This window comes from Pongo pygmaeus, chromosome 1 (assembly GCF_028885625.2).
Source record: "Pongo pygmaeus isolate AG05252 chromosome 1, NHGRI_mPonPyg2-v2.0_pri, whole genome shotgun sequence".
Taxonomy (NCBI): domain Eukaryota; kingdom Metazoa; phylum Chordata; class Mammalia; order Primates; family Hominidae; genus Pongo; species Pongo pygmaeus.
The window spans coordinates 95,390,570-95,412,781 of NC_072373.2; the positions used below are offsets into that span (position 1 = coordinate 95,390,570).

The 22,212-nt window shown below is 52.3% G+C and overlaps 4 protein-coding genes and 1 long non-coding RNA gene across 27 annotated transcripts; 3 read left to right on the forward strand and 2 right to left on the reverse strand.

The window, feature by feature from the left end:
- Nucleotides 1–66: 66 nt before the first annotated feature.
- Nucleotides 67–4,822, reverse strand: CKS1B (CDC28 protein kinase regulatory subunit 1B). The gene is made up of 3 exons (XM_054460236.1): nucleotides 4,528–4,822; nucleotides 1,202–1,329; nucleotides 67–592 (listed from the first exon to the last, which is right to left on the reverse strand). Exons 1-3 carry the CDS (start codon nucleotides 4,584–4,586, stop codon nucleotides 540–542), a joined length of 240 nt encoding a protein of 79 aa, XP_054316211.1. The 5' UTR covers nucleotides 4,587–4,822; the 3' UTR covers nucleotides 67–539.
- LOC134738921 (uncharacterized) lies at nucleotides 3,382–4,668 on the forward strand. Its single transcript, XR_010125208.1, has 2 exons — nucleotides 3,382–3,598; nucleotides 4,109–4,668. It is a non-coding gene; the product is annotated as an uncharacterized LOC134738921 (long non-coding RNA).
- SHC1 (SHC adaptor protein 1) lies at nucleotides 4,817–16,811 on the forward strand. Of its 21 annotated transcripts, none has more exons than XM_054460232.2 (16): nucleotides 4,931–5,084; nucleotides 5,287–5,497; nucleotides 6,999–7,065; nucleotides 7,502–7,661; nucleotides 8,860–9,027; nucleotides 9,612–9,682; nucleotides 10,226–10,289; nucleotides 10,446–10,565; nucleotides 10,812–10,865; nucleotides 11,038–11,089; nucleotides 11,272–11,398; nucleotides 12,549–12,747; nucleotides 12,835–12,904; nucleotides 12,986–13,120; nucleotides 13,285–13,523; nucleotides 15,173–16,811. In XM_054460232.2, the coding sequence occupies exons 5-16, from the start codon at nucleotides 8,863–8,865 to the stop codon at nucleotides 15,299–15,301; spliced, it is 1,425 nt and encodes a 474-aa protein (XP_054316207.1). In that variant the 5' UTR covers nucleotides 4,931–5,084; nucleotides 5,287–5,497; nucleotides 6,999–7,065; nucleotides 7,502–7,661; nucleotides 8,860–8,862; the 3' UTR covers nucleotides 15,302–16,811. The 21 variants fall into 21 exon arrangements, with proteins under 21 accessions (XP_054316205.1, XP_054316209.1, XP_054316204.1 ...); XM_054460231.2 differs by having other exon boundaries at nucleotides 4,950–5,084; nucleotides 5,287–5,719; XM_063658988.1 differs by lacking the exon at nucleotides 5,287–5,497 and having other exon boundaries at nucleotides 4,885–5,084.
- Nucleotides 15,455–22,053, forward strand: PYGO2 (pygopus family PHD finger 2). Of its 3 annotated transcripts, none has more exons than XM_063659281.1 (3): nucleotides 15,455–15,586; nucleotides 18,084–18,133; nucleotides 19,232–22,053. In XM_063659281.1, exons 1-3 carry the CDS (start codon nucleotides 15,568–15,570, stop codon nucleotides 20,297–20,299), a joined length of 1,137 nt encoding a protein of 378 aa, XP_063515351.1. In that variant the 5' UTR covers nucleotides 15,455–15,567; the 3' UTR covers nucleotides 20,300–22,053. The 3 variants fall into 3 exon arrangements, with proteins under 3 accessions (XP_063515351.1, XP_054316210.1, XP_063515387.1); XM_054460235.2 differs by lacking the exon at nucleotides 15,455–15,586 and adding an exon at nucleotides 17,112–17,636; XM_063659317.1 differs by lacking the exon at nucleotides 15,455–15,586 and adding an exon at nucleotides 17,510–17,636 and having other exon boundaries at nucleotides 17,998–18,133.
- LOC134738911 (uncharacterized) lies at nucleotides 16,468–17,497 on the reverse strand. The gene is made up of 2 exons (XM_063659372.1): nucleotides 17,065–17,497; nucleotides 16,468–17,024 (listed from the first exon to the last, which is right to left on the reverse strand). Exons 1-2 carry the CDS (start codon nucleotides 17,495–17,497, stop codon nucleotides 16,840–16,842), a joined length of 618 nt encoding a protein of 205 aa, XP_063515442.1. The 3' UTR covers nucleotides 16,468–16,839.
- Nucleotides 22,054–22,212: the final 159 nt, after the last annotated feature.

Genomic DNA, 22,212 nt, shown 5'->3' on the forward strand with positions numbered 1-22,212 from the left:
ATTAGAACCATGATATTGATGATGCTCACCCTGAGTGAGGGGGAAAAAACCCTTACAATTACAGCATTAGATTATAAAAACTTCCTCTTTAATCAAGGCTTTTAACATGAACAGATTTCTTGAATAAAATGGAAAGTTTCCAGTACACTGAAACATAAATCCGCAAGTCACCATGCATACAACACCCGGCAGGAAAAAACAAAAACAGCAAGTTTACATGATCCCTGTAACAGCCATGGTCTCAAACTCAGATGCTTCCTCCATCTGCCAGGTGTGTTCTGGATACAGAGCACATCGTGGCTTCTGGGGTCACACTGAGCTGAGGCTATGGGTCCACAGAGCACTCATCTGGCTGGGCTGTGGTGGTGGTGGCTCTACTCAAGAAGCAAAGCAGTTACCAGCACATTCAAACAGTGTATTGAACATCTTTTAAATATCAAAGTGAGAAACAAGAAGGTAACATAATAATGTTATCAGAAAGATGTTAGGAAGTAAGGACAGCTGTGTAAAGCCTGAGGCTGAAAAGTAGCTTGCCAGCTTCATTTCTTTGGTTTCTTGGGTAGTGGGCGCCGGAACAGCAAGATGTGAGGTTCTGAAAGAGTGAGGGAAATCTAAGAGACAAGCTCACACCATTCTATGTACAATCTATAGTGTATTCCACTACCACCTCCCCAGCTATCACCCACTCAGATCTTTATAACTAAATAAAGACTTAAGCATATGGCCTTAGAAGCAGACCCAGAAGTCTGGACTGTCTGCCAAGTACAGAATTGTTAATATCAGTTCTTTTGCTATGTTTATACAGCCCCAGGGTGTCCTTTATTAGTTTTGCCTGGCAGCTGGGTGTCTGGTGTCTTATCAATAAATATACTTTCCTTTGCTTATTTAGAATACATCCAAGAATGTTTTCTGATGGAGAATGAGGCAGGGGCTATGACCAGGCTATACGTGGCCTTAAAAAGAATACCCTCTGATTGAATGAAAGATTACAGGAGGTTTTTCAGTGACAGGTTCTCTGAACTTCCCAGATATTTTAGTCTTATTTTTGGTCACTAGTTTTTTTTAAAAAAAATCCCCCACGACTGGAGGGGGAAGGAACCAGTAAACCATTTCCTATCTCCCTATTTGGGTTATAGAATCTTATTCCTTCCTTCTCTCAGTGTAGCAGTTCTATATGGTTGTTTTTAGCCAGTGCACTGACCTGGTTCATGGATCATATAATGGACCCATCCCTGACTCTGCTGAACGCCAAGATTCCTCCATTCAGATTCAGACATCAAATGGGTTTTAGGGACCAGCTTGGCTATGTCCTTGGGCAGCATGACATGTCTGTAACAGAAACGGGGAAGTGGGGAATTTATGTTAGTACCAGATACAGTCTCTTAGACAAATGCCTGTTTACAAGGCCAAGAAAGGAAAGAAAAACTGGTTTTTGATGTCAGAGTTTATATAATTTTATTGTGGGGTAGCAGCAGCTAGAAATACAGGCTATGTTATATAAATTCCGAGAGTATATTAAAAATACAAATTAGTGAATAATTCCAGTGAATGAGCACTTAAGTTCCAGGCACATTTTCTCTGCCTTCATGGACCTTATAGTCTTCTAGTTGATTACCTACAACATAATGGGAGCCCCACGGAGCACACAGTGTTAATAATTAGAAGGAAGGAAGACAAGTTTTTTTGTGGAGAGGAAAGGCCTTTTATGAAGTACTGTGTGGACAAATTATCACAAAGGATGAAATGAAATATCTTGTCCTTTAAAATCTAAGCCAGGCATGGTGGCACAAACCTATAGTCCCAGCTACTTGGGAGGCTGAGGCAGGAGGGTCATTTGAACCCAGGAGTTTGAAAAAGATACAGTATGAAGTTTGAAATCTGATTAAAATACAGAAGAAATAGGCCGGGGCGGTGGCTCATGCCTGTAATCCCAGCACTTTGGGAGGCTGAGGTGGGTGGATCACTTGAGGTCAGGAGTTGGAGACCAGCCTGACCAACAACGTGAAACCCCGTCTCTACTAAAAATACAAAAATTAGCTGGGTGTGGTGGCATGCACCTGTAATCCCAGCTATTTGGGAGGCTGAGGCAGGAGAGAATCCCTTGAATCCAGGAGGCGGAGGTTGCAGTGAGCTGAGATCTGGGCGACAGAGTGAGATTCCGTCTCAAAAAAAGAGAAAAAAAATAAGAAAAAAGAAAGGGCTGCAACGCACAATGGTTGTGCCTGTGAATAGCCACTGCACTCCAGTCTCGGCAACAAAGCAAGACCTTGTCTCTTTAAAAAAAATTAAATCTATCCTGAATCTTATCTTCCTAACTCTGGAGGGATGTACCTTGAGACCTTCTGGGTAAATTCCGTGCTTTTCTAACCAAGGATAAGTCTCCCGTCATAGCAAAAAAATTATTACCCTGATATGAATCAAACTAATCCACATAGTCTGCGTCATGCTCAATGAAAATGTACTAAGTTCTCTCTCTGTGCTAATAACAGTGGTTCCCCACCATTCTCCTAAAAGAAAAAATTCTAGTCCAAATATAATGAAAATAGCTCACATTCTAACACCACCCTGGCACGAAATTTGGCTTCAATACATAGACCAAAAAACCCCTCTTAAACCAAAATGCCACTGCCAAGAGTTTCATCTTCCAGGGGATGAAACGGTGATTCCTTCCCAGCTCTACAAATCTCTTATAAGCACATACAGTTTTAAGTTAGTTTAGTTCAGATGTAGAGGAAAACAGCTGAGGAAAAGAAGTTAATTATATCAAAGATATATATGAAGTCGTCTTGGCATAAAGATGATTATGTATTTATTTGTCAATGCACATCGAGTTCTCTGGAAGACCCAAAGCCCTGAACTAGGCTGGGTGAAGAGACACAAGAAAAGCAAGTTTTCATTTTATGTTCTCCAACTGAGGAGACAAGATACAAACCAGGAAGTGGTGTTAATTATTACAATTAATACAGATTAGCATAATGCCAACATTTGTGGAATCCTGTGTCTTCCCTTATTCCCAATCTAGATTATGCACTTAAAACTTATCAAACCCGAATGCCACATCCAGTGCCAGGATTCCATCATCACCATCCTTGGCAGATGGCTATCCAGTGTCTTCTAAACAATTTCAGTCAAGAGGTGCTTTCTCCCACATACCTTTTTCTTAGAGTCTCATCTCAGGCTCTGCCCTCTAGGAAGCTTTCCCCAACTTTCCCTCTTCCTTTTTTTCTCTCAGTATTTTCAGTTTCATGTTCAAGGGTACATGTGCAGGTTTGTTATATAGGTAAAACCCTGACTCGGGGGTTTGGTGTACAGATTATTTCATCACCCAGCTACTAGACATAGTACCCGACAGTTGTTTTTTTTTTTCCCAGAACCTCTTCCTCCTCCCACCCTCCTCCCTCAAGCAGGCCCCAATGTCTGTTGTTCCCCTCTTTCTGTCCCTGTGTTCTCATCTCCGACATATAAATGAAAACACGCGTAGTTTACTACTGGTTTCGTTTTCAATGGTGGTGAAAGAAACATCACGCTGAATTGGCCCTTAGGACACTCCCCCGCCCCCACACCAAGCCCAGGGAGGAAGACCGACTGAAAGTAAGAGGTCAGCCTGCAAGGCGATGGCGGGGGGCGGGGGCGGTTCTCGAAGGGTGGGATGGGGGAGCGTCCTGGAGTTAGCAAAAGTAGGGGACTGACTTTCTAGCCCCACCTCAACCCCCGCGCACGGCTAGGAAGCCGCAGCCTTTGGGTCGCCAGTTCTCTCTCCTTAGCAAGTCTTGTGTGCTCCAATCACACCATGTAATGGCTCCTAGCATAGCGTGTATCACCTTTCTGGTGTCTGTCGGTACCACCCACATATTTTTAAGTTTGCCAACAGCAGAGACCATATGTTATCCTTGCACTTTAGCAGAACACCTGAAACCTGTTAAGTATTCCGTAACTGTTTCCTTTGATATTTAAAGGGCATCTATTAGACCCATATTAAGTATTTTCTCAATGCTCCTAGCCAGTTTTATTCTATTGCAGTCCCAAGCGATCCCCTTCCTTACACAAGCCAGACAACTACGCCCCTTCTCTTTTTCAAGAGTTAATAAGCAATATTCAACTCTCTCAGCGCTACTCTCGCATTAGGGACGCGAGGAAACTTCCAGCTCCGCTTTTGCCACGTTCTCCCACTGGATTCGACAAGATTACTGTGAAACAGTCTCTACAAGGCAAGTTAAGTTTGCCCGATAAAGTTCAGAGAATAATCCAGAAAGCCTCATGGGAGAGGGTGGTCAGTACTCTAACCACGCCCACCCCTCCCTCCCTCCCTCTCAACTGAGAGCCGACTCCAACTTCTCAACCACTTTGTTTTACGAGCGCCTCCCACCTCCGCGCATGCGCCTTACGCCTTCCACAATATCACACCCTTGCCCGTTCACATCTCGTACGCATGCGCCAATTCTATCGCCTCAGTTCCTGTTACTAATTCCTTGTGCCCTCAGCGGCCAAAGCTCACGACTTCGCTGTTGCTCCCGCGCCAGCACTAACCGATACTCAAACTCCTCGTCGTCGTATTTGTCCGAATAGTAAATTTGTTTGTGCGACATGATCGCTCAGTTTGCTAGCCTTCAGCCCCGCGCCGCCAACCTCCAAGCAACTCCCAACAGCAAGCGCTCCCACCCACTTTGGCCTCGCTTTCAAACACGCCGCCCGCACTTCCTATTGGTCCGTTTGGCTCGAGGCGGGACAGCTCTACTTTCAAGCCTCCGATTGGTTTAGATTTACTTCTCTTCCGATCCTTATTGGAGAGCAGTTCTTTCGCTTCTCAAGAACGAGCGTGGGTCAAAAGTAGGCGTCTTATTGGCCACCACTGCCTCTGTGCGCGATCTCGCGCTGCCATTGGCTAACTCGGGAAAGTGGGAAGCGGGAAGGAGGGACCCTGAGGTAGAGGGTCAGGGGTTAGTGAGGCCGGAAGTGAGTGTAATAAAGTTTCTCCAGGGAGGCAGGGCCCGGGGAGAAAGTTGGAGCGGTAACCTAAGCTGGCAGTGGCGTGATCCGAAACCAAATCGGCCCGCGGTGCGGTGCGGAGACTCCATGAGGCCCTGGTGAGTCTTGACTTTTTTCTCCTTAGGTGACTCACTCTTTCACCCCGGAACCCCTCTCCCGGGACCCCACTTCCGGTCTTCATTTATAAGTCCCGCCCCTGAGACCCCTCTCCCCGGAAGTCCCACCTCCCAACTTCAGGGGGCTCCCCCGAACCCCGACTTGATTCTTATTTTTTGTCTCCGACCCCACCCTGTCGCCCAGTTTTCCTGGAAGTCCCACCCCGCGACACGTTCCAAGCCCTACTACGAGAAACGCTTTGTTACTCCTTCCATTCTCCGAAACTCCGCCTCCTAGCAACGATCCTCCGCTAACTCCTGTCAAAAGACCTATCTCCCAAAAGGGCAAAACCCTGCTCCTCAAAGAACGATTCGAATTTGTTGAAGCTCCGCCCTTCCGAAGCCACGCCCCTTCCGTAATCCACGTCTGACTGTCCAGAAAGCCTCCCCGCCCAGAAGTCTGAAGTTCCCGTTCTAGGGGACCACGCCCCTTAGGAGCTTTATCTTTGTGGGACCTGGGTCATCAGCTGAAAAGCCTTGTCGTCAATCCCTGAAACTCCACCTGCTTATATTTTCTTGTCCTTTCTCTTTTTCTGGGCCTTGGGATCAGTTTTCCGAGCACTCTCGTGCTCCCCCAGGTGGGAAGTCAAAGTTCCCATCTCTGGCTGTAAGGAGTGAGATTAAAGGCAGCCGTTTTCCGTTTTCCTTTTTTTTTTGAGACGGAGTTTCGCTCTTATTGTCCAGGCTGGAGTGCAATGGTGCGATCTCGGCTCACTGCAACCTCCGCCTCCTGAGTTCAAGTGATTCTGCTGCCTCAGCCTCCTGAGTAGCTGGGATTACAGGCGCCCACCACCACGCCCGGCTAATTTTTGTACTTTTAGTAGAGACGGGGTTTCACCATGTTGGCTAGGCTAGCCTCGAACTCTTGACCTCAGGTGCTCCACCCGTATCAGCCTCCTTAAGTGTTAGGATTACAGGCGTGAGCCACCGCGCCCGGCCCCGTTTTCCTCTTTCTTAACCTCCTCCAAGGGTAGAACTATTTGAGAGGGCTGAACTTGGGGTTTGGCACGAGAGGGAGAGAGAGACTTGCTCTCAGACCCCCTGCCTCACTTCCTGGCTTTCCCTTCCCAGGACCAACCCCATCCCAGAAGTAGCTCTAGGCCTTCCTAGACATAAGTGGATAGGACCATGGATTTGTTGGTGTGTGGCATGTGGGTGTGACAGGAGCAAAAGTTTTCTACTACCAGAAAAACGGTGGTTTGGAGTAGGGGTAGATAATAGTGCTCTTTTTGTTGTTTGATTTTTTTTTTTTTTTAAGGGACAGTCAGTCACTACTTCTCTGTCTCTTCCCCTCCCCCTAACCAGAGTTCTTGTCTGGGCATTCCTCCTGGCCCCATTTGCCCAGCCTTCCCTGCTGGAAACATTCCTGAGGCTTTCGCCATTTCCTGCCACTTCCCGCCCCTCTCCCCTCCTCCCAGTTGGGCTGCGAACCACACACAGCTTTTCCCCTACACCCAATCACCTGGACTTCCAGCAGGCAATCTCCTTTCTCCCTATGTAAATTTCAAGAGTCATACTTCTTTCTTTTCTTCCAAACGCCCACACCCATTGGTCCTTCCCTGGCTCTGGATACTGTAGGCTCCCACAGAACATCATCTCTACAGATGAGGACATCCTAGTGTGTGTTTGTGTGTTTTGGGGGTGTGAGGCTATGGTGGAATCCTTTCCTTATTCTTTCTATGCCCGAGAGCTGGCTGGAAATGAAGTGATAAAATTCCTTCTCAGGATTGGCTGACAGAGTGACAAAGCTCTTCTGGAATGAGCACTAAGGGGAGATGTAAGAGTTAAGCACAGTATCTAACACACTTCAAGTGTTAATGTTGTTAATCAAGATAATTATCTATCTGTATTGACCAGGCTGGTCTCGAACTCCTGACTTCAGGTGATCCACCCGCCTCAGCCTCCCAAAGTGCTGGGATTACAGGTGTGAGCCACCGCGCCCTGCAGGAATATGTATCTTTTTTTTTTTTTTGGTCGCTTTCCAGCTTTGCCTGTGGCATTCTCCGGAAGAGCAGTGGCAGGAAGCTGTGGGTGGCAGGAATGGGTTTGGGACTGTTCCATGTGTCCAGCTTCAACCCATCTTCTCCTGACACCCCTTTCTCCTGTACTTATTTATTTTTTCTCCTGTCCTTACTGACGCAGATGTGTCTTCTGATCTCTCTGTCCCTTCCTGGCCTGTGGTTTCTACTTCTCTTGGAGAACTGTTTCTTCCACCTCCTCCAGCCAGGCTCCTCCCCTGGTGTGAGGGATGCTGTGCTCTTTGGTGGGGCTTTCTTAGGGCCCTGTAAGAGGAGGGATATTAATTGGGGTGGTTTGCAGTGGGAGTGGGGACCTGATTGCCTCATTCTCTCCCTTGACAGTGTGCTGTGTTAACAAGGCCTGTGGAAAGGGGAGACAGGACAGTGCTTGGCTACGAGCCATCGGTCTTGGTGTGGTAGATGGCATACATAGAGAACAAGCTGTGACCAGCATGTCCTCTTGTTCCCTTCTTGCCTGGTAGCTTCCTGATGCACCATCCAGGTTGGACTTTATTCCCCTTTTTTCACCAGCTTTGCTCTTCCTCTTGGCCCTGCTCTGCATCCATTGGGACCACTTCCTTCCCATCCCCACTTCGCTAGCTCCAGTCCACAGCTGTCGTAGCAGAGGATGCTAATGGCCCAGGCTTACTGTATGGGGTAGCAGTTGGGGGTGGCCTGGGCTGGGGCCAGCCAGCTCTCGGGCATAGAGAGGGTGGGGGAATTCGAGTGTCCAACCAGGACAGGAAGGGAAATGCTGAGCTCTGAGATCTCCTCCCTTTTCCACCCCCAGCTGCCTCTGTTTCCTCCCTCATTCCCCTGTACTCTTGCCTGGCTTCCTGCCCCCTTTGGCCTGCGTGTGTCCGGTTTTGAGTGACCCAGAACTCCTATCTCCTTCCTTTCCGTCCCACTCCTCCATCCTTCCCTCCTACCCCCACTTTACTTCTCCCCAGATTACTAGTTGTTTGTATAGGGCAGGGGAGAGGGGCTTGGATAGCCCTACCCCCTGCTCCAGTTCGAGGTTGGGGCGGGGTGGGGGCTCAGCCCCTCTGAGCCTGTGAGTCAGCACTGTCCTCGCGATTGGTCTCTCCCCTTAGCTCCCCGCCTCTGGGGAGGAGCCAGCAGCTCTGGGTCCAGCCTGTTCTCTTCTCAGCGAGAGAAGAGGCTCCACGTTGGGCGGGGATGGGGCCTGAAACTGTCTGGGTCTGAGCTGGGGAGCGGAAGCCACTTGTCCCTCTCCCTCCCCAGGACTTCTGTGACTCCTGGGCCACAGAGGTCCAACCAGGCTAAGGGCCTGGGGATACCCCCTGCCTGGCCCCCTTGCCCAAACTGGCAGGGGGGCCAGGCTGGGCAGCAGCCCCTCTTTCACCTCAGCTATGGATCTCCTGCCCCCCAAGCCCAAGTACAATCCACTCCGGAATGAGTCTCTGTCATCGCTGGAGGAAGGGGCTTCTGGGTCCACCCCCCCGGAGGAGCTGCCTTCTCCATCAGCTTCATCCCTGGGGCCCATCCTGCCTCCTCTGCCTGGGGACGATAGTCCCACTACCCTGTGCTCCTTCTTCCCCCGGATGAGCAACCTGAGGCTGGCCAACCCGGCTGGGGGGCGCCCAGGGTCTAAGGGGGAGCCAGGAAGGGCAGCCGATGATGGGGAGGGGATCGTAGGGGCAGCCATGCCAGACTCAGGCCCCCTACCCCTCCTCCAGGACATGAACAAGCTGAGTGGAGGCGGCGGGCGCAGGACTCGGGTGGAAGGGGGCCAGCTGGGGGGCGAGGAGTGGACCCGCCACGGGAGCTTTGTCAATAAGCCCACGCGGGGCTGGCTGCATCCCAACGACAAAGTCATGGGACCCGGGGTTTCCTACTTGGTTCGGGTGAGTGAACATCCTCCTTTCCCTTCCCCCCCAGACCCCCTCCAGTTCTAGTGCTCACTCCAGCTTGGCTGGAATCTCTTTTTTCCTGCTGTTCCCCAACAACCCCGTTTCAGTGTCCTATTTCCTAAACCTTTCTCATCCCTTCCCCGAGTCTGTAGCCCCTTCCCTTCCAGCTCTGCCTGGGCCCCCTTCCTTCTTTTGACTCCCCCACCCCCACCCTGCCATGCTTAGCACAATGCCCAGCATGGCAGAAGCTCTTAATAAGTGTTGGAATGAGTGACTTCTTGATCCTTTCCTCCATTCTCCTCCCGCTTTCTGGAGTTGTCACTCCATCCCAGCCAATGCCTGTCGGTCCCCTCCAAACTCTCTCCCCAGTGCGTGAGGTCCTTCTAGCCTGCCTTTTCTTTTTCTCCTCATTCCCTGTTGTCTTTCACCTTGGTTGTGGGATGTAGCCACGGGAAGTGGGCAGAACTTCTTCCTCTTTACTTCCCTCAGGGACCATATGGGCAAAGTCCTAGGGCCCTTTGTGAAGGGGCTGGGGTGGGGGAGCCGCTGACCTGCTGTCTTCTTCTCCCTCCCCTTAGTACATGGGCTGTGTGGAGGTCCTTCAGTCAATGCGTGCCCTGGACTTCAACACCCGGACTCAGGTCACCAGGTTAGTGGGGAGGGAGTGGACTGTGGGAGTCCTGGGATTAGTGAGGCCATGGGAAACGGAGGAGGGGAGTGGGTCACTTGGGTGCTGCTGCTGGGGGCTGATCTTTGGGTAGTAAAGGGGATTGAGAGAAAGCTGGGGTAGTGATTCTGCCTCTTACTGAAAGGAGGTCCCTCTGGCCCGGATCCTCCTTACCTATCCAGCCTTGGGAGTTGTGGGGAAGGTGGCAGAAGCAGCTGGCAGGTGGAGCTGGAGTAGAAAATGGGGGTAGATGGAAGGTTGCTGCTGCCTTTGGGAAGGGAATGGGACATTTGGTAGCTGGAAGGGGGTGGGGCTATACCCATTGAGGCCCTAACCCAATCAGCCAGGAAGTGGCCTCTCAGTGTCATCAAATATTAAAGGCCCTTAATTCAATCCACCATGACAAAGAGCCTGGAGTGCCCTGGGAGTCTGGCCTGGCTTTCCCCTCCCCCAGCCCTGTGGCAGCCCCAGTTGAGTGGGAGGCAGGCAGGCAGGCGCTGGGTCTGAGTACCCCTCTTTCCCCAGGGAGGCCATCAGTCTGGTGTGTGAGGCTGTGCCGGGTGCTAAGGGGGCAACGAGGAGGAGAAAGGTACTTGGGGTCCTTGGGGATAGGGATGCTGCTGGGAAATGTGGAGGGGCAGTGGGGGGACAAGTGTGGGGCATGTGGGGAGAGGGCCAGGAGGCAAAAGTGTCATTTGCCTGTGCTGGGAACCCTCACCTTCTGAGACCCTGGGCCCTACCTTAGCCCTGTAGCCGCCCGCTCAGCTCTATCCTGGGGAGGAGTAACCTGAAATTTGCTGGAATGCCAATCACTCTCACCGTCTCCACCAGCAGCCTCAACCTCATGGCCGCAGACTGCAAACAGGTTGGTGGAGGTGGGCAGGCGGACCAGAAACACCGATGGGGGTGCTAAGGGGAGATCTAGTTAGGAGGCCAAAAACGAGGAAGAGGGCTTGAGAGCAGGAGACCAGTAGCAGGAGACCAGTAGGAGGAAATGAGGATATGGGATAAGGAACCCAGAGAATGAGACTGGGGCACCAGGGTTCTGGGCCCTGAGGCTGCCTGACACATGGCATTCCCTTCCTTCTTCATCCCCTGCCCTAATTCTCAGATCATCGCCAACCACCACATGCAATCTATCTCATTTGCATCCGGCGGGGATCCGGTGAGTTGGGGAACAGAGCAAAGGTGGTGGGAGAAGAGCAAGGGACTAGGGATTGGGAAGACATTGATTAGAGAAGTGGGGGTGCTAGGATTGTGGGGATATCTGAAAAGGACTGGGTTTTAGGGGTCAGGAGTAAAGTAGAACTGTAAAATTTTTTGACCTTCCTCCCCAGGACACAGCCGAGTATGTCGCCTACGTTGCCAAAGACCCTGTGAATCAGAGAGGTGAGGCATGGTGGGGAGCACTGGGTGGGTCTGGCTGTTTGAGGAGGTGAGCAGGACCTGGGGTCATCTGTACCCACTCTAAGTAGATCTAAGTGGGGGTTCCTGCGGAGGAAGATGAGGGCCCCTGTCTGTGCCGCCTCCCAGTGGGCTCAGCTCACTGACAGCCTTTGCTGTGCCCTCAGCCTGCCACATTCTGGAGTGTCCTGAAGGGCTTGCCCAGGATGTCATCAGCACCATTGGCCAGGCCTTCGAGTTGCGCTTCAAACAATACCTCAGGAACCCACCCAAACTGGTCACCCCTCATGACAGGTGAGCAGGTGGGGAGAGTGTGGAGCAGCTTTTGGATTAGGATTAGGAAAGGAGGGCTGTTCTTCCTACACTTGAGCTGAGAGGTTCAGGGAGGGAATAACCTGTGTGCCTCTGCTTCCCACTTCCTGCTATTCTGTTTCCTGTGGCCCAGGAGGAAAGACTTTTGAGGCCCTGCTTGCTGCAGGACCAGCTTTTCTTGTTTGCTCATGGTGGAGCTGTAGTCCGGGGCCTCCAAGTTACATCTCTCTCTGGCTAGGTGGGATTTTCTACTCCCATCCCTCTTTCTTGCTCATTTCTTTGCTTGGCATTCTGTGTTTTCCTGCCTCTAGAAGCCATCAAGAATTTGGGTTTGGGAGGATATCTCTTTTCACTGAGATTACAACCTTTCCCACCTCAGGCCTTGAGGGATAAGCAGTGGAGCCAGCAGGGATTGAATATTTAGGAGAGGTTAAAATATTCTGGAGCTGGAGTGCCTCCCCCGACTCCCCACACCTCTACATGGTGCTTCCCTTCCTTGTTGGGAGATAGCACAGAGATCAAGAGCAAGAGCATTACTTATTTGAGACAGAGTCTTGCTCTGTAGCCCAGGCTGGAGTTCAGTGGTGCAGTCACAGCTCACTGTGGCCTCCATATCCTGGGCTTGAGTGATCCTCCCACCTTAGCCTCCTGAGTAGCTGGGACTACAGGTGCCTGCCACCACACCTGGCTGAGTAGTAGTATTTTTATTCTGGTACAGATAAGGTCTCGCTATGTTGCCCTGGCTGGTCTTGAACTCCTAGGCTCAAACAACCCTCCCTCCTTGGCCTCTGAAAGTGTTGGGATTATAGGTGTGAGCCATTGCACCTGGCCAAGGGGATGAGCTTTAAAGTCAAACCTGAATTTAAATCTGAGCTCGGCCGCCTTTTAGTTGTGAGACCTTGGGCAAATCTTTTCACCTCTGATCCTCATTTTCCTCATCTGTAAAATTGGGGAAGGAAACAATACCCACCTTACAGGGTTGCCAGGAGAATGACATGATTGTATATAAAACACTCAGCCTCAGGCTTAATCCATAGTAAACACCCAATAGATGGCTGCTGTTCTATTCCGTCCTCCCCTCCTCCTGCCTACCACACATTTACAGCCACAACTTCACTGTCCTGTCCCTCAGGATGGCTGGCTTTGATGGCTCAGCATGGGATGAGGAGGAGGAAGAGCCACCTGACCATCAGTACTATAATGACTTCCCGGGGAAGGAACCCCCCCTGGGGGGGGTGGTAGACATGAGGCTTCGGGAAGGAGCCGCTCCAGGGGCTGCTCGATCCACCGCACCCAGTGCCCAGACCCCCAGCCACTTGGGAGCTACACTGGTAAGTTGCTTGGATGGAGGCGGGCTGGGCCTAGGGTGGGAGTGGTTGGTTAGGGCTTCTGGTCTCACCTTATTTTTATCCCTGCAGCCTGTAGGACAGCCTGTTGGGGGAGATCCAGAAGTCCGCAAACAGATGCCACCTCCACCACCCTGTCCAGGTATGAAGGGAGCCAAGATGGGCAGAGCCGGGGAGTGCTGGAGGCAGGGCTGGGATCACTGTAGAGCCTCCCTTTCCTCAGCAGGTAGAGAGCTCTTTGATGATCCCTCCTATGTCAACGTCCAGAACCTAGACAAGGCCCGGCAAGCAGTGGGTGGTGCTGGGCCCCCTAATCCTGCTGTCAATGGCAGTGCACCCCGGGACCTGTTTGACATGAGTGAGTGCTCATCTCTCTCCTCTCTGCATCCCCACCTTTCTACTTGGTTCTGGCCCTTCTCCTGCCTATCTGCTCTTTCCTTCCTGACTTCCCTTCCCTGAAGTGTGGGTCTTGGGTGTGTGTTGTGCCTGCTACTTCCCCTCACCCTCCCACTATACTTCCAGAGCCCTTCGAAGATGCTCTTCGGGTGCCTCCACCTCCCCAGTCGGTGTCCATGGCTGAGCAGCTCCGAGGGGAGCCCTGGTTCCACGGGAAGCTGAGCCGGCGGGAGGCTGAGGCACTGCTGCAGCTCAACGGGGACTTCCTGGTGCGGGAGAGCACGACCACACCTGGCCAGTATGTGCTCACTGGCTTGCAGAGTGGGCAGCCCAAGCATTTGCTACTGGTGGACCCTGAGGGTGTGGTGAGTGTGGCAGAGGTGTGGGTGAGGGGTGGCAGAAAGGAAGGTACAGTACCCTACAGTGTATCCCTGTTCCTTCCCTCATTGCTTTGTAGACATTCCCGCTGGGCAGCTGTCTGTGGGCCTCTCTTGCTCTTTAAAGTGTCTGGCATCTTCCTCCAGAGGCTCATCCCTTAGCCTGAACTATGTTCTTTATAGTCCTGGCACAGGGCCAGGCGTGGTGGCTCACACCTGTAATCCCAGCGCTTTGGGAGGCCGAGGCGGGTGAATCACCTGAGGTCAGGAGTTCGAGACCAGCCTGACCAATATGGTGAAACCCCGTCTCTACTAAAAATACAAAAATTAGCCGGGTGTGGTGGCAGCGCCCGTAGTCGTAGCTACTCAGGAGGCTCAGGCAGAAGAATTGCTTGAATCTGGGATGCAGAGGTTGCAATGAGCTGAGATCACACCACTGCACTCCAGCCTGGGTGACAGAGTGAGACTCCGTCTAAAAAAACAAAACAAAACAAATACAGTCCTGGCCTGTCCTCAAATCCCCAAGCCTTAAGCTTATCAGAGCTAGAAGGCAGTCATCTCATCTGTGCCCCTCTTTTGACAAATAAGGAAACCACCCTGAAGAGGTTGTGATGCCCAATGTCAGATAGTTAGAGACTAGACACTGCAAGTTTCCTTTTGTAAGAAGATCCAAGGGCTTCTCCAGCTCCCCAGACTCAGGACTCAGACCACTGTGCTTTCTCTTATCTGCACTGCCTCACTGTTCTTCAAAACTTTCCTTGTTTAGCCAGGTGTGGTGGTTCATGCCTGTAATCCCAACATTTTGCGAAGCTGAGGTGGGAGGATTGCTTGAGGCCAGGAGTTCGAGACCAGCCTGCGTAACATAGTGAGACCTTGTCTCTAGAAAAACAAAAAAAATTAGTCAGGAATGGTGGCACATACCTGTAGTCCTACCTACCCAGGAGGCTGAGGCCTGAGGATCGCTTGAGCCCAGGAGTTCGAGGTTACAGTGAGCCATGATTGCGCCACTGTACTCTAGCCTGGGTGACAGAGACCGTCTGGAAACAAAAAAACTTTTGTCTGTTTTCTACAGCAATCTCAGCTTCCTTTTTTTTTTTTTTTTTTTTTTTTTTGAGATAGGGTTTTGCTTTGTCACTCAGGCTGGGGTGTGGTGGCACACCTGGCTAATTTTTGTATTTTTTTTTTTTTTTTTTTTGGTAGAGATGGGGTTTCGCCATGTTGCCCAAGCTGTTCTTGAACTCCTGGGCTCAAGTGATCCGCCTCCCTCGGCCTCCTAGAGTGCTGGGATTACAGGCACGAGCCACCATGCCGAGCCTCCACATCTTTTTTTGCACTGTGTATACTCTTCTGAGACATGCCAACTTCCTCCAGGTCAAGAAAGGGGTATATAGCTCTCAGCTTCACTCTTTCAGGGCTGATGTCGCCTTTGCCTTTTCTCACTTCACTGACCTGTCTATTCCTACAACTGTCTCTTTCTAGAGAAGCCTCAATGATCAGGACTGACAGGCCACACTCTTCCCCACCATTTTTTTCTCCTTCTTCAAGCCTCTTGTCTGTTTCACCCTCTTCCACCTTGGAGGCTGAGGTCTTATTTGACTCTTCACCTGAATTGACCTTCTTCCTTCCCACCCTCCCAGGTTCGGACTAAGGATCACCGCTTTGAGAGTGTCAGTCACCTTATCAGCTACCACATGGACAATCACTTGCCCATCATCTCTGCGGGCAGCGAACTGTGTCTACAGCAACCTGTGGAGCGGAAACTGTGATCTGCCCTAGCGCTCTCTTCCAGAAGATGCCCTCCAATCCTTTCCACCCTATTCCCTAACTCTCGGGACCTCGTTTGGGAGTGTTCTGTGGGCTTGGCCTTGTGTCAGAGCTGGGAGTAGCGTGGACTCTGGGTTTCATATCCAGCTGAGTGAGAGGGTTTGAGTCAGAAGCCTGGGTGAGAATCCTGCCTCTCCCCAAACATTAATCACCAAAGTATTCATGTACAGAGTGGCCCCTCACTTGGGCCTTTTCCTGTGCCAACCTGATGCCCCTTCCCCAAGAAGGTGAGTGCTTGTCATGGAAAATGTCCTGTGGTGACAGGCCCAGTGGAACAGTCACTCTTCTGGGCAAGGGGGAACAAATCACACCTCTGGGCTTCAGGGTATCCCAGACCCCTCTCAACACCCCCCGGACCCCATGTTTAAACTTTGTGCCTTTGACCATCTCTTAGGTCTGATGATATTTTATGCAAAGAGTTCTTGGACCCCTGAATTCAATGACAGGGATGCCAACACCTTCTTGGCTTCTGGGACCTGTGTTCTTGCTGAGCACCCTCTCCGGTTTGGGTTGGGATAACAGAGGCAGGAGTGGCAGCTGTCCCCTCTCCCTGGGGATATGCAACCCTTAGAGATTGCCCCAGAGCCCCCCTCCCGGCCAGGGGGGAGATGGACCCCTCCCTTGCTCAGTGCCTCCTGGCCGGGGCCCCTCACCCCAAGGGGTCTGTATATACATTTCATAAGGCCCGCCCTCCCATGTTGCATGCCTGTGTACTCTACAGCCAAAGTGTAGCCCTTCCTCCTGGAGCCTCTGCCCTGGCTCCCTTTCTGGGAGGATGGGGTGGGGGTGACTGAATTTGGGCCTCTTGTACAGTTAACTCTCCCAGGTGGATTTTGTGGAGGTGGGAAAAGGGGCATTGAGACTCTAAAGCAGTAGACAATCCCCAAATACCATCTGTAGAGTTGGAACTGCATTCTTTTAAAGTTTTATATGCATATATTTTAGGGCTGTAGACTTACTTTCCTATTTTGTTTTCCATGGCTTATTCTTAAGCACAAAATGATACTCAATTATTACATTTATACATCACCTTTTTGACTTTTCCAAGCCCTTTTACAGCTCTTGGTATTTTCCTCGCCTAGGCCTGTGAGGTAACTGGGATCGCGCCTTTTATACCCGAGACCTGAGGCAGATGAAATTTATTTTCATCTAGGACTAGAAAAACGTGTGTCTCTTACCGCGAGACTGAGAGGCAGAAGTCAGCCCGAATGCCTGTCAGTTTCATGGAGGGGAAACGCAAAACCTGCAGTTCCTGAGTACCTTCTACAGGCCCGGCCCAGCCTAGGCCCGGGGTGGCCACACCACAGCAAGCTGGCCCCCCTCTTTTAGCCTTGTGGATAAGGGAGAGTTGACCGTTTTCATCCTGGCCTCCTTTTGCTGTTGTTTGGATGTTTCCACGGGTCTCACTTATACCAAAGGGAAAACTCTTCATTAAAGTCCGTATTTCTTCTACCTCTCCGTCTTAACCCTTCTGGGAAGCCTATTGTGTACGCCGCGGGCACTCAGCGGCGGACGGGGGAGGCGGGAGGTCGTGGCCGCCGAAGGAAGCTGGGGGTCTGCAGAGTTTGGGCGCGGCAGAGTGGGGCGTTTCGCGCCACCGTCCCCATGGGGATGTCGTGTCCGCAGAAGGGGCTGGCTCCGGGTGGGTCGAGGCGGGAGCCGGGCCTCCCCGGCGCCCCAACGCCGGCCCCCGGGCTACCTGGGCCTCCCGAGTGCGCCCTCTGCTCGCGCGCGCCCCTCCGCGGCGGCTCCACCGCCCGGGATGGTACGGCCCGGCAGCCGGACCGCGCGCCGCCGCCCTTCGGTGAGCTGGTGTGGGTCGTCGCTAGCGGAGACGACCCTTTCCACTCGCGTGGTGCCGTGGTAAGCCTCGCCCCTCGCCCGCCGCCTGTTTTCAGGCGTAGCGTCTTGTCCGGTCCTTGCTCCCCCTCCCCGCCGCGCTCAGTGGTGGTGGCCGCGCCGAGTTCCGGTTCCGGTTGCTGCAGCCGCTGGCGGGTGGCGAGTCTGGAGAGAGCGCGCAGTTCGCGCCGCGGCTCGGCGCTTCCCTGTCGTCGCACTTTGTGGTTGCTGCAGCTCGGGGGCCTGTGCTGCCCCTGACTCCCCTTCTGGGCGATGGTGCAGCCCGAGGGCGCCTCCATCCCCCGTCGCTGCCGCTAACCCCGGTCCCCCACTCCATGGCCGCCTCGGCGCCGCCCCCACCGGACAAGCTGGAGGGAGGTGGCGGCCCCGCACCGCCCCCTGCGCCGCCCAGCACCGGGAGGAAGCAGGGCAAGGCCGGTGAGCGCGCTGCGAGGGGCGGGGGCTGAAGAGGCCCAGGACTTGGGAACCTCAGAGGGGAGGGACGGTGGGCGGGGGGTGTTTCACAGGCTGAAGGCTTGAAGGGAGGCTCAGGTGAAAAGGATGAGTGGGTGTAATCCTCCAGGGGTTGGGGGCAGGTGTCACACATTGAGGACTCTAGGGTTTGGAGCCACATGGAATTCAGTAGTCACTTGGAGCTTGAGGATATCGAAAGATGGGATATCTCTCATTTAAAGGAAGGCATAGCTGAGAGTATGATCATCTTCACAATCTATTTTTCATATTGCACCGCTTGTTAGCATTTGTTGAATAAATAAGCAAGTATGTATTGACGTTAAAGGAGTTCCTCAGAGCATGGCTGAGAGAAAAGAGGTTGGGGAAACCTCAGGGAAACTTGTCTGCGTCTTCCTTTTGCCGCTCTTCCAGGTCTGCAAATGAAGAGTCCAGAAAAGAAGCGAAGGAAGTCAAATACTCAGGTGAACGGTGGTTGGTGGTGGGGTTGGTTCCCATAGCCCTTTGGCGGCACACTGTCTACTCTGCCATTCCAGTATCTGTTTGTATCTTGTATCAGCTGCAGGGAGGAGAGAGAAAACTGTCTTTCTTGCTTTGTTTCTTGTTCTGTCGCTGAACCTTATAACAAATTTAGGGGAAAGTATCCTCTCCTAAGAGATGATTCGACCAAAGTTCTTACCACGCAGGGTTCCAGTCTCCTCCATGTTTCCTGTCCTGGTTTCCTCATGATGATAACGTAACACCTACCACTTACTGAGCCTTTTTTTTAGTGCCAGGGATTGTGCTAACATGCTTTAACAGTTTGGGGAGATAGGCATTATCCCTATTTTACAGATGAGAAATCTGGGGGTTAACAATGTTAAATACGTGCTCCACAGTCTTGAGGTTGTTTTTCAGGGTCAGAGCTGGGATTCCATCCTAGTTCTGCCTGTTTTTAAAACATAGTTACTGCACTATGCTGGTTCCACTCTCCACCCTCTTTTTCTTGTCTTTTTTTTTCTTTTTTCTTGTCTTTTTCTTTTTTTTGTAGTAACAGAGACTTGCTGTGTTACTACTCAAACTCATGGACTCAAGGGATCCTCCTGCCTCGGCTTCCCAAAGTGTTAGCATTACAAGTGTGAGCCACTGTGCCCGGCCTGTGGTCCATATTTTTTTTTTTTTTGAGACGGAGTCTTGCTGTGTTGCCCAGGCTGGAGTACAGTGGCGCGATCTCTGCTCACTGCAAGCTCCGCCTCCTGGGTTCACAATTCTCCTGCCTCAGCCTCCCGAGTAGCTGGGACTACAGGCGCCCATCACCACGCCCGGCTAATTTTTTTGTATTTTTAGTAGAGACGGGGTTTCACCGTGTTAGCCAGGATGGTCTGGATCTCTTGACCTCGTGATCTGCCCGCCTCGGCCTCCCAAAGTGCTGAGCCACCGCACCCGGCCTGTGGTCCATATTGATTTTAGACCTGAGCTGCCCAGTATCAGCCTCCAAAATGTGTATTGTGTTGGTAGTGCTCTCTTGGTTTAGCTCTGTGTTTCGCTCCATGACCCTCTTTACCTCAACTGTTTCTCACTAGGGCCCTGCGTACTCACATTTGACGGAGTTTGCACCACCCCCAACTCCCATGGTGGACCACCTGGTTGCATCCAACCCTTTTGAAGATGACTTCGGAGCCCCCAAAGTGGGGGGTGCAGCCCCTCCATTCCTTGGCAGTCCTGTGCCCTTTGGAGGCTTCCGCGTGCAGGGGGGCATGGCAGGCCAGGTACCCCCAGGCTACAGCACTGGAGGTGGAGGGGGCCCCCAACCACTTCGTCGACAGCCACCCCCCTTCCCTCCCAATCCTATGGGCCCTGCTTTCAACATGTCCCCCCAGGGTCCTGGCTACCCACCCCCAGGCAACATGAACTTTCCCAGCCAACCCTTCAACCAGCCTCTGGGTCAAAACTTTAGTCCTCCCAGCGGGCAGATGATGCCGGGCCCAGTGGGGGGATTTGGTCCCATGATCTCACCCACCATGGGACAGCCTCCCAGAGCAGAGCTGGGCCCACCTTCTCTGTCCCAACGATTTGCTCAGCCAGGGGCTCCTTTTGGCCCTTCTCCTCTCCAGAGACCTGGTCAGGGGCTCCCCAGCCTGCCGCCTAACACAAGTCCCTTTCCTGGTCCGGACCCTGGCTTTCCTGGCCCTGGTGGTGAGGATGGGGGGAAGCCCTTGAATCCACCTGCTCCTACTGCTTTTCCCCAGGAGCCCCACTCAGGCTCTCCGGCTGCTGCTGTTAATGGGAACCAGCCCAGTTTCCCCCCAAACAGCAGTGGGCGGGGTGGGGGCACTCCAGATGCCAACAGCTTGGCACCCCCTGGCAAGGCAGGTGGGGGCTCCGGGCCCCAGCCTCCCCCAGGCTTGGTGTACCCATGTGGTGCCTGTCGGAGTGAGGTGAACGATGACCAGGATGCCATTCTGTGTGAGGCCTCCTGCCAGAAATGGTTCCACCGTGAGTGCACAGGCATGACTGAGAGCGCCTATGGGCTGCTGACCACTGAAGCTTCTGCCGTCTGGGCCTGCGATCTCTGCCTCAAGACCAAGGAGATCCAGTCTGTCTACATCCGTGAGGGCATGGGGCAGCTGGTGGCTGCTAATGATGGGTGACGCTGGTGAAGTGGCCCAGGGAAGTGCACATGTCTCTCCCTGCTCTTCCAGGGTGATTTTTCTGACGTCTGGCTCTTGGTCCTTGTTTCCACTGGCTTTCCATCCCCATGGGGCAGAAACAGTGGCTCCTAGGAGCAGAAAAGGAATTGAGGTGGGCAGGCAGAAGAGCCTGGATTGCTCACTTTTTTGGGAAACTTACATGTTGAGATCTACAGAGATCCAGGAAACCAAAGCCCTGCTGAGCAGAGCCATTTTGTGGCTATTTCTGGAGGCCCAGGAGTGTGGCTGCAAGAGAAAAGGGGCTGGAGGAAGATCCGGAGGGCAGGGGTGTTCCCTCTGCTGATGATGGATGCCCCAACACCTGTGCCTAACACCCCTACCGAACCCCACAGCTCCAGCCTTAGTTTTTGGAGTCAAGTGTTAAAGGTTTCTGGCCGGAGGAATTGGGGTCTTGCCATCCCTGCAATAGCCCTTTTATGGGCTCTAGGAGACAGCTTTAGGGAATAAATGGGGATTTTACCTTTTTTCTACCCACTCCTTTGCTTCCTCCAAGACTTACCCAACTCCTTCCCCCTCACAGAACCAAATAGCCTGAGGAAGCAGGAGAGTTCCTGATTATGGCAGTTTCTTGGTGATTTGGGGCTTCAAGACAGTAGGTGAGAGATGCTGTCAGGACGTATCTTCCTCATACCAAAGTCACTGGTCCTTTCTCAGCCTCTCTTGTGCTTTTCTCCTAATGACCATATTTTTGCCAAAAATTGGGATATGTTATCTGACAGACCAGAATATTTGAAGTTTGGGCTGTCCTGAAAGTCTGGACTTTGGTGGTACCCTCCTCCCCCAGCCCATCTGTTGCACATTATACTCCATGTGTTCTTCAATTTTCGGCGCCCTTATTCCCCTGCCTTCCTGGCTTGATTGAAGGAAAGCTTGAAAAGGTGCAGAGCCCTATACCTCATTTCCTCCCTGATAAAAGGATCCAAGTGAGGCCCTGTCACAGCCTGTGGGTAGGTAGGGGATGCGGCGGGATCCTCATTGCCATGGTACTCAAAGGTAGAAGAGCCTGGAGTTTGTTGCTTCTTTTTGCTATTTCATATCCTCTTGGGCCTGGTGATTAATTAGCAATTCTCATTCCTCTCAGCCAAAGGCCTGCACTGGGCTTTATTTGTCTCTTTATTTTTTAAGCACTGCCTGCCAGAGATGGGCCTGGGGCCTGATTAGGACCTTAGCGCTGCTCGTTCTCCTTTTCTGTTAATGCCACATTCCTCCGTGGGGTGGGGAAGGCAGGCATGGGGTGTGGCCCTCCTCGGAGAAGTTAGGGGTCCTCCAGCTCGAGGTATAGTGGCAAAGACCTAGTGGTCCCCTACCCCCACTTCTCTCAGTTCCTGGCATGAGAAGAGAAGACCCAGCTCTGGTGGAGCTGACAACCTTTGAGGCTGGGAGGAGAGCAACCTCTGGGCATCGTTCCCAGTGTCCCCCACACTAAAACGGCGTAGATGGCAACCCCCCACCCTCACCCTGCTGCTCAGCTCTTGTGTTTGTTGTTCTATTTGCCCCATTTATCTGTTGCTATTTTTGTGTTGTCTTCCCCTGCTCTGCATTTTGTAAAATGGCCCCTGGGGGAGTGTCTTTGCTGGATCTGCTCCCTCTCGCCCTCTCACTCCACTACTTTTTGGAAGAAAGTGATGGCAGAATGCGGTGGTGGTGGGGGGTCTTTTGTACTGTTGGATTAATAAAATGACTTTAAAATCCCAGACAAGGACTCCTTGCTGTTGCTGTGTGAAAAGGCTGGAATGAGCCACTGTCACTGCTGGGTAGGGTGCTTAGGGGTTGAGGATATGTATACTCCCCAGGGTCCCTGGGAGTGGGAATGGCAGATTTGGCCCCTGAGCTGACCCTGGTATAAGCTGCTG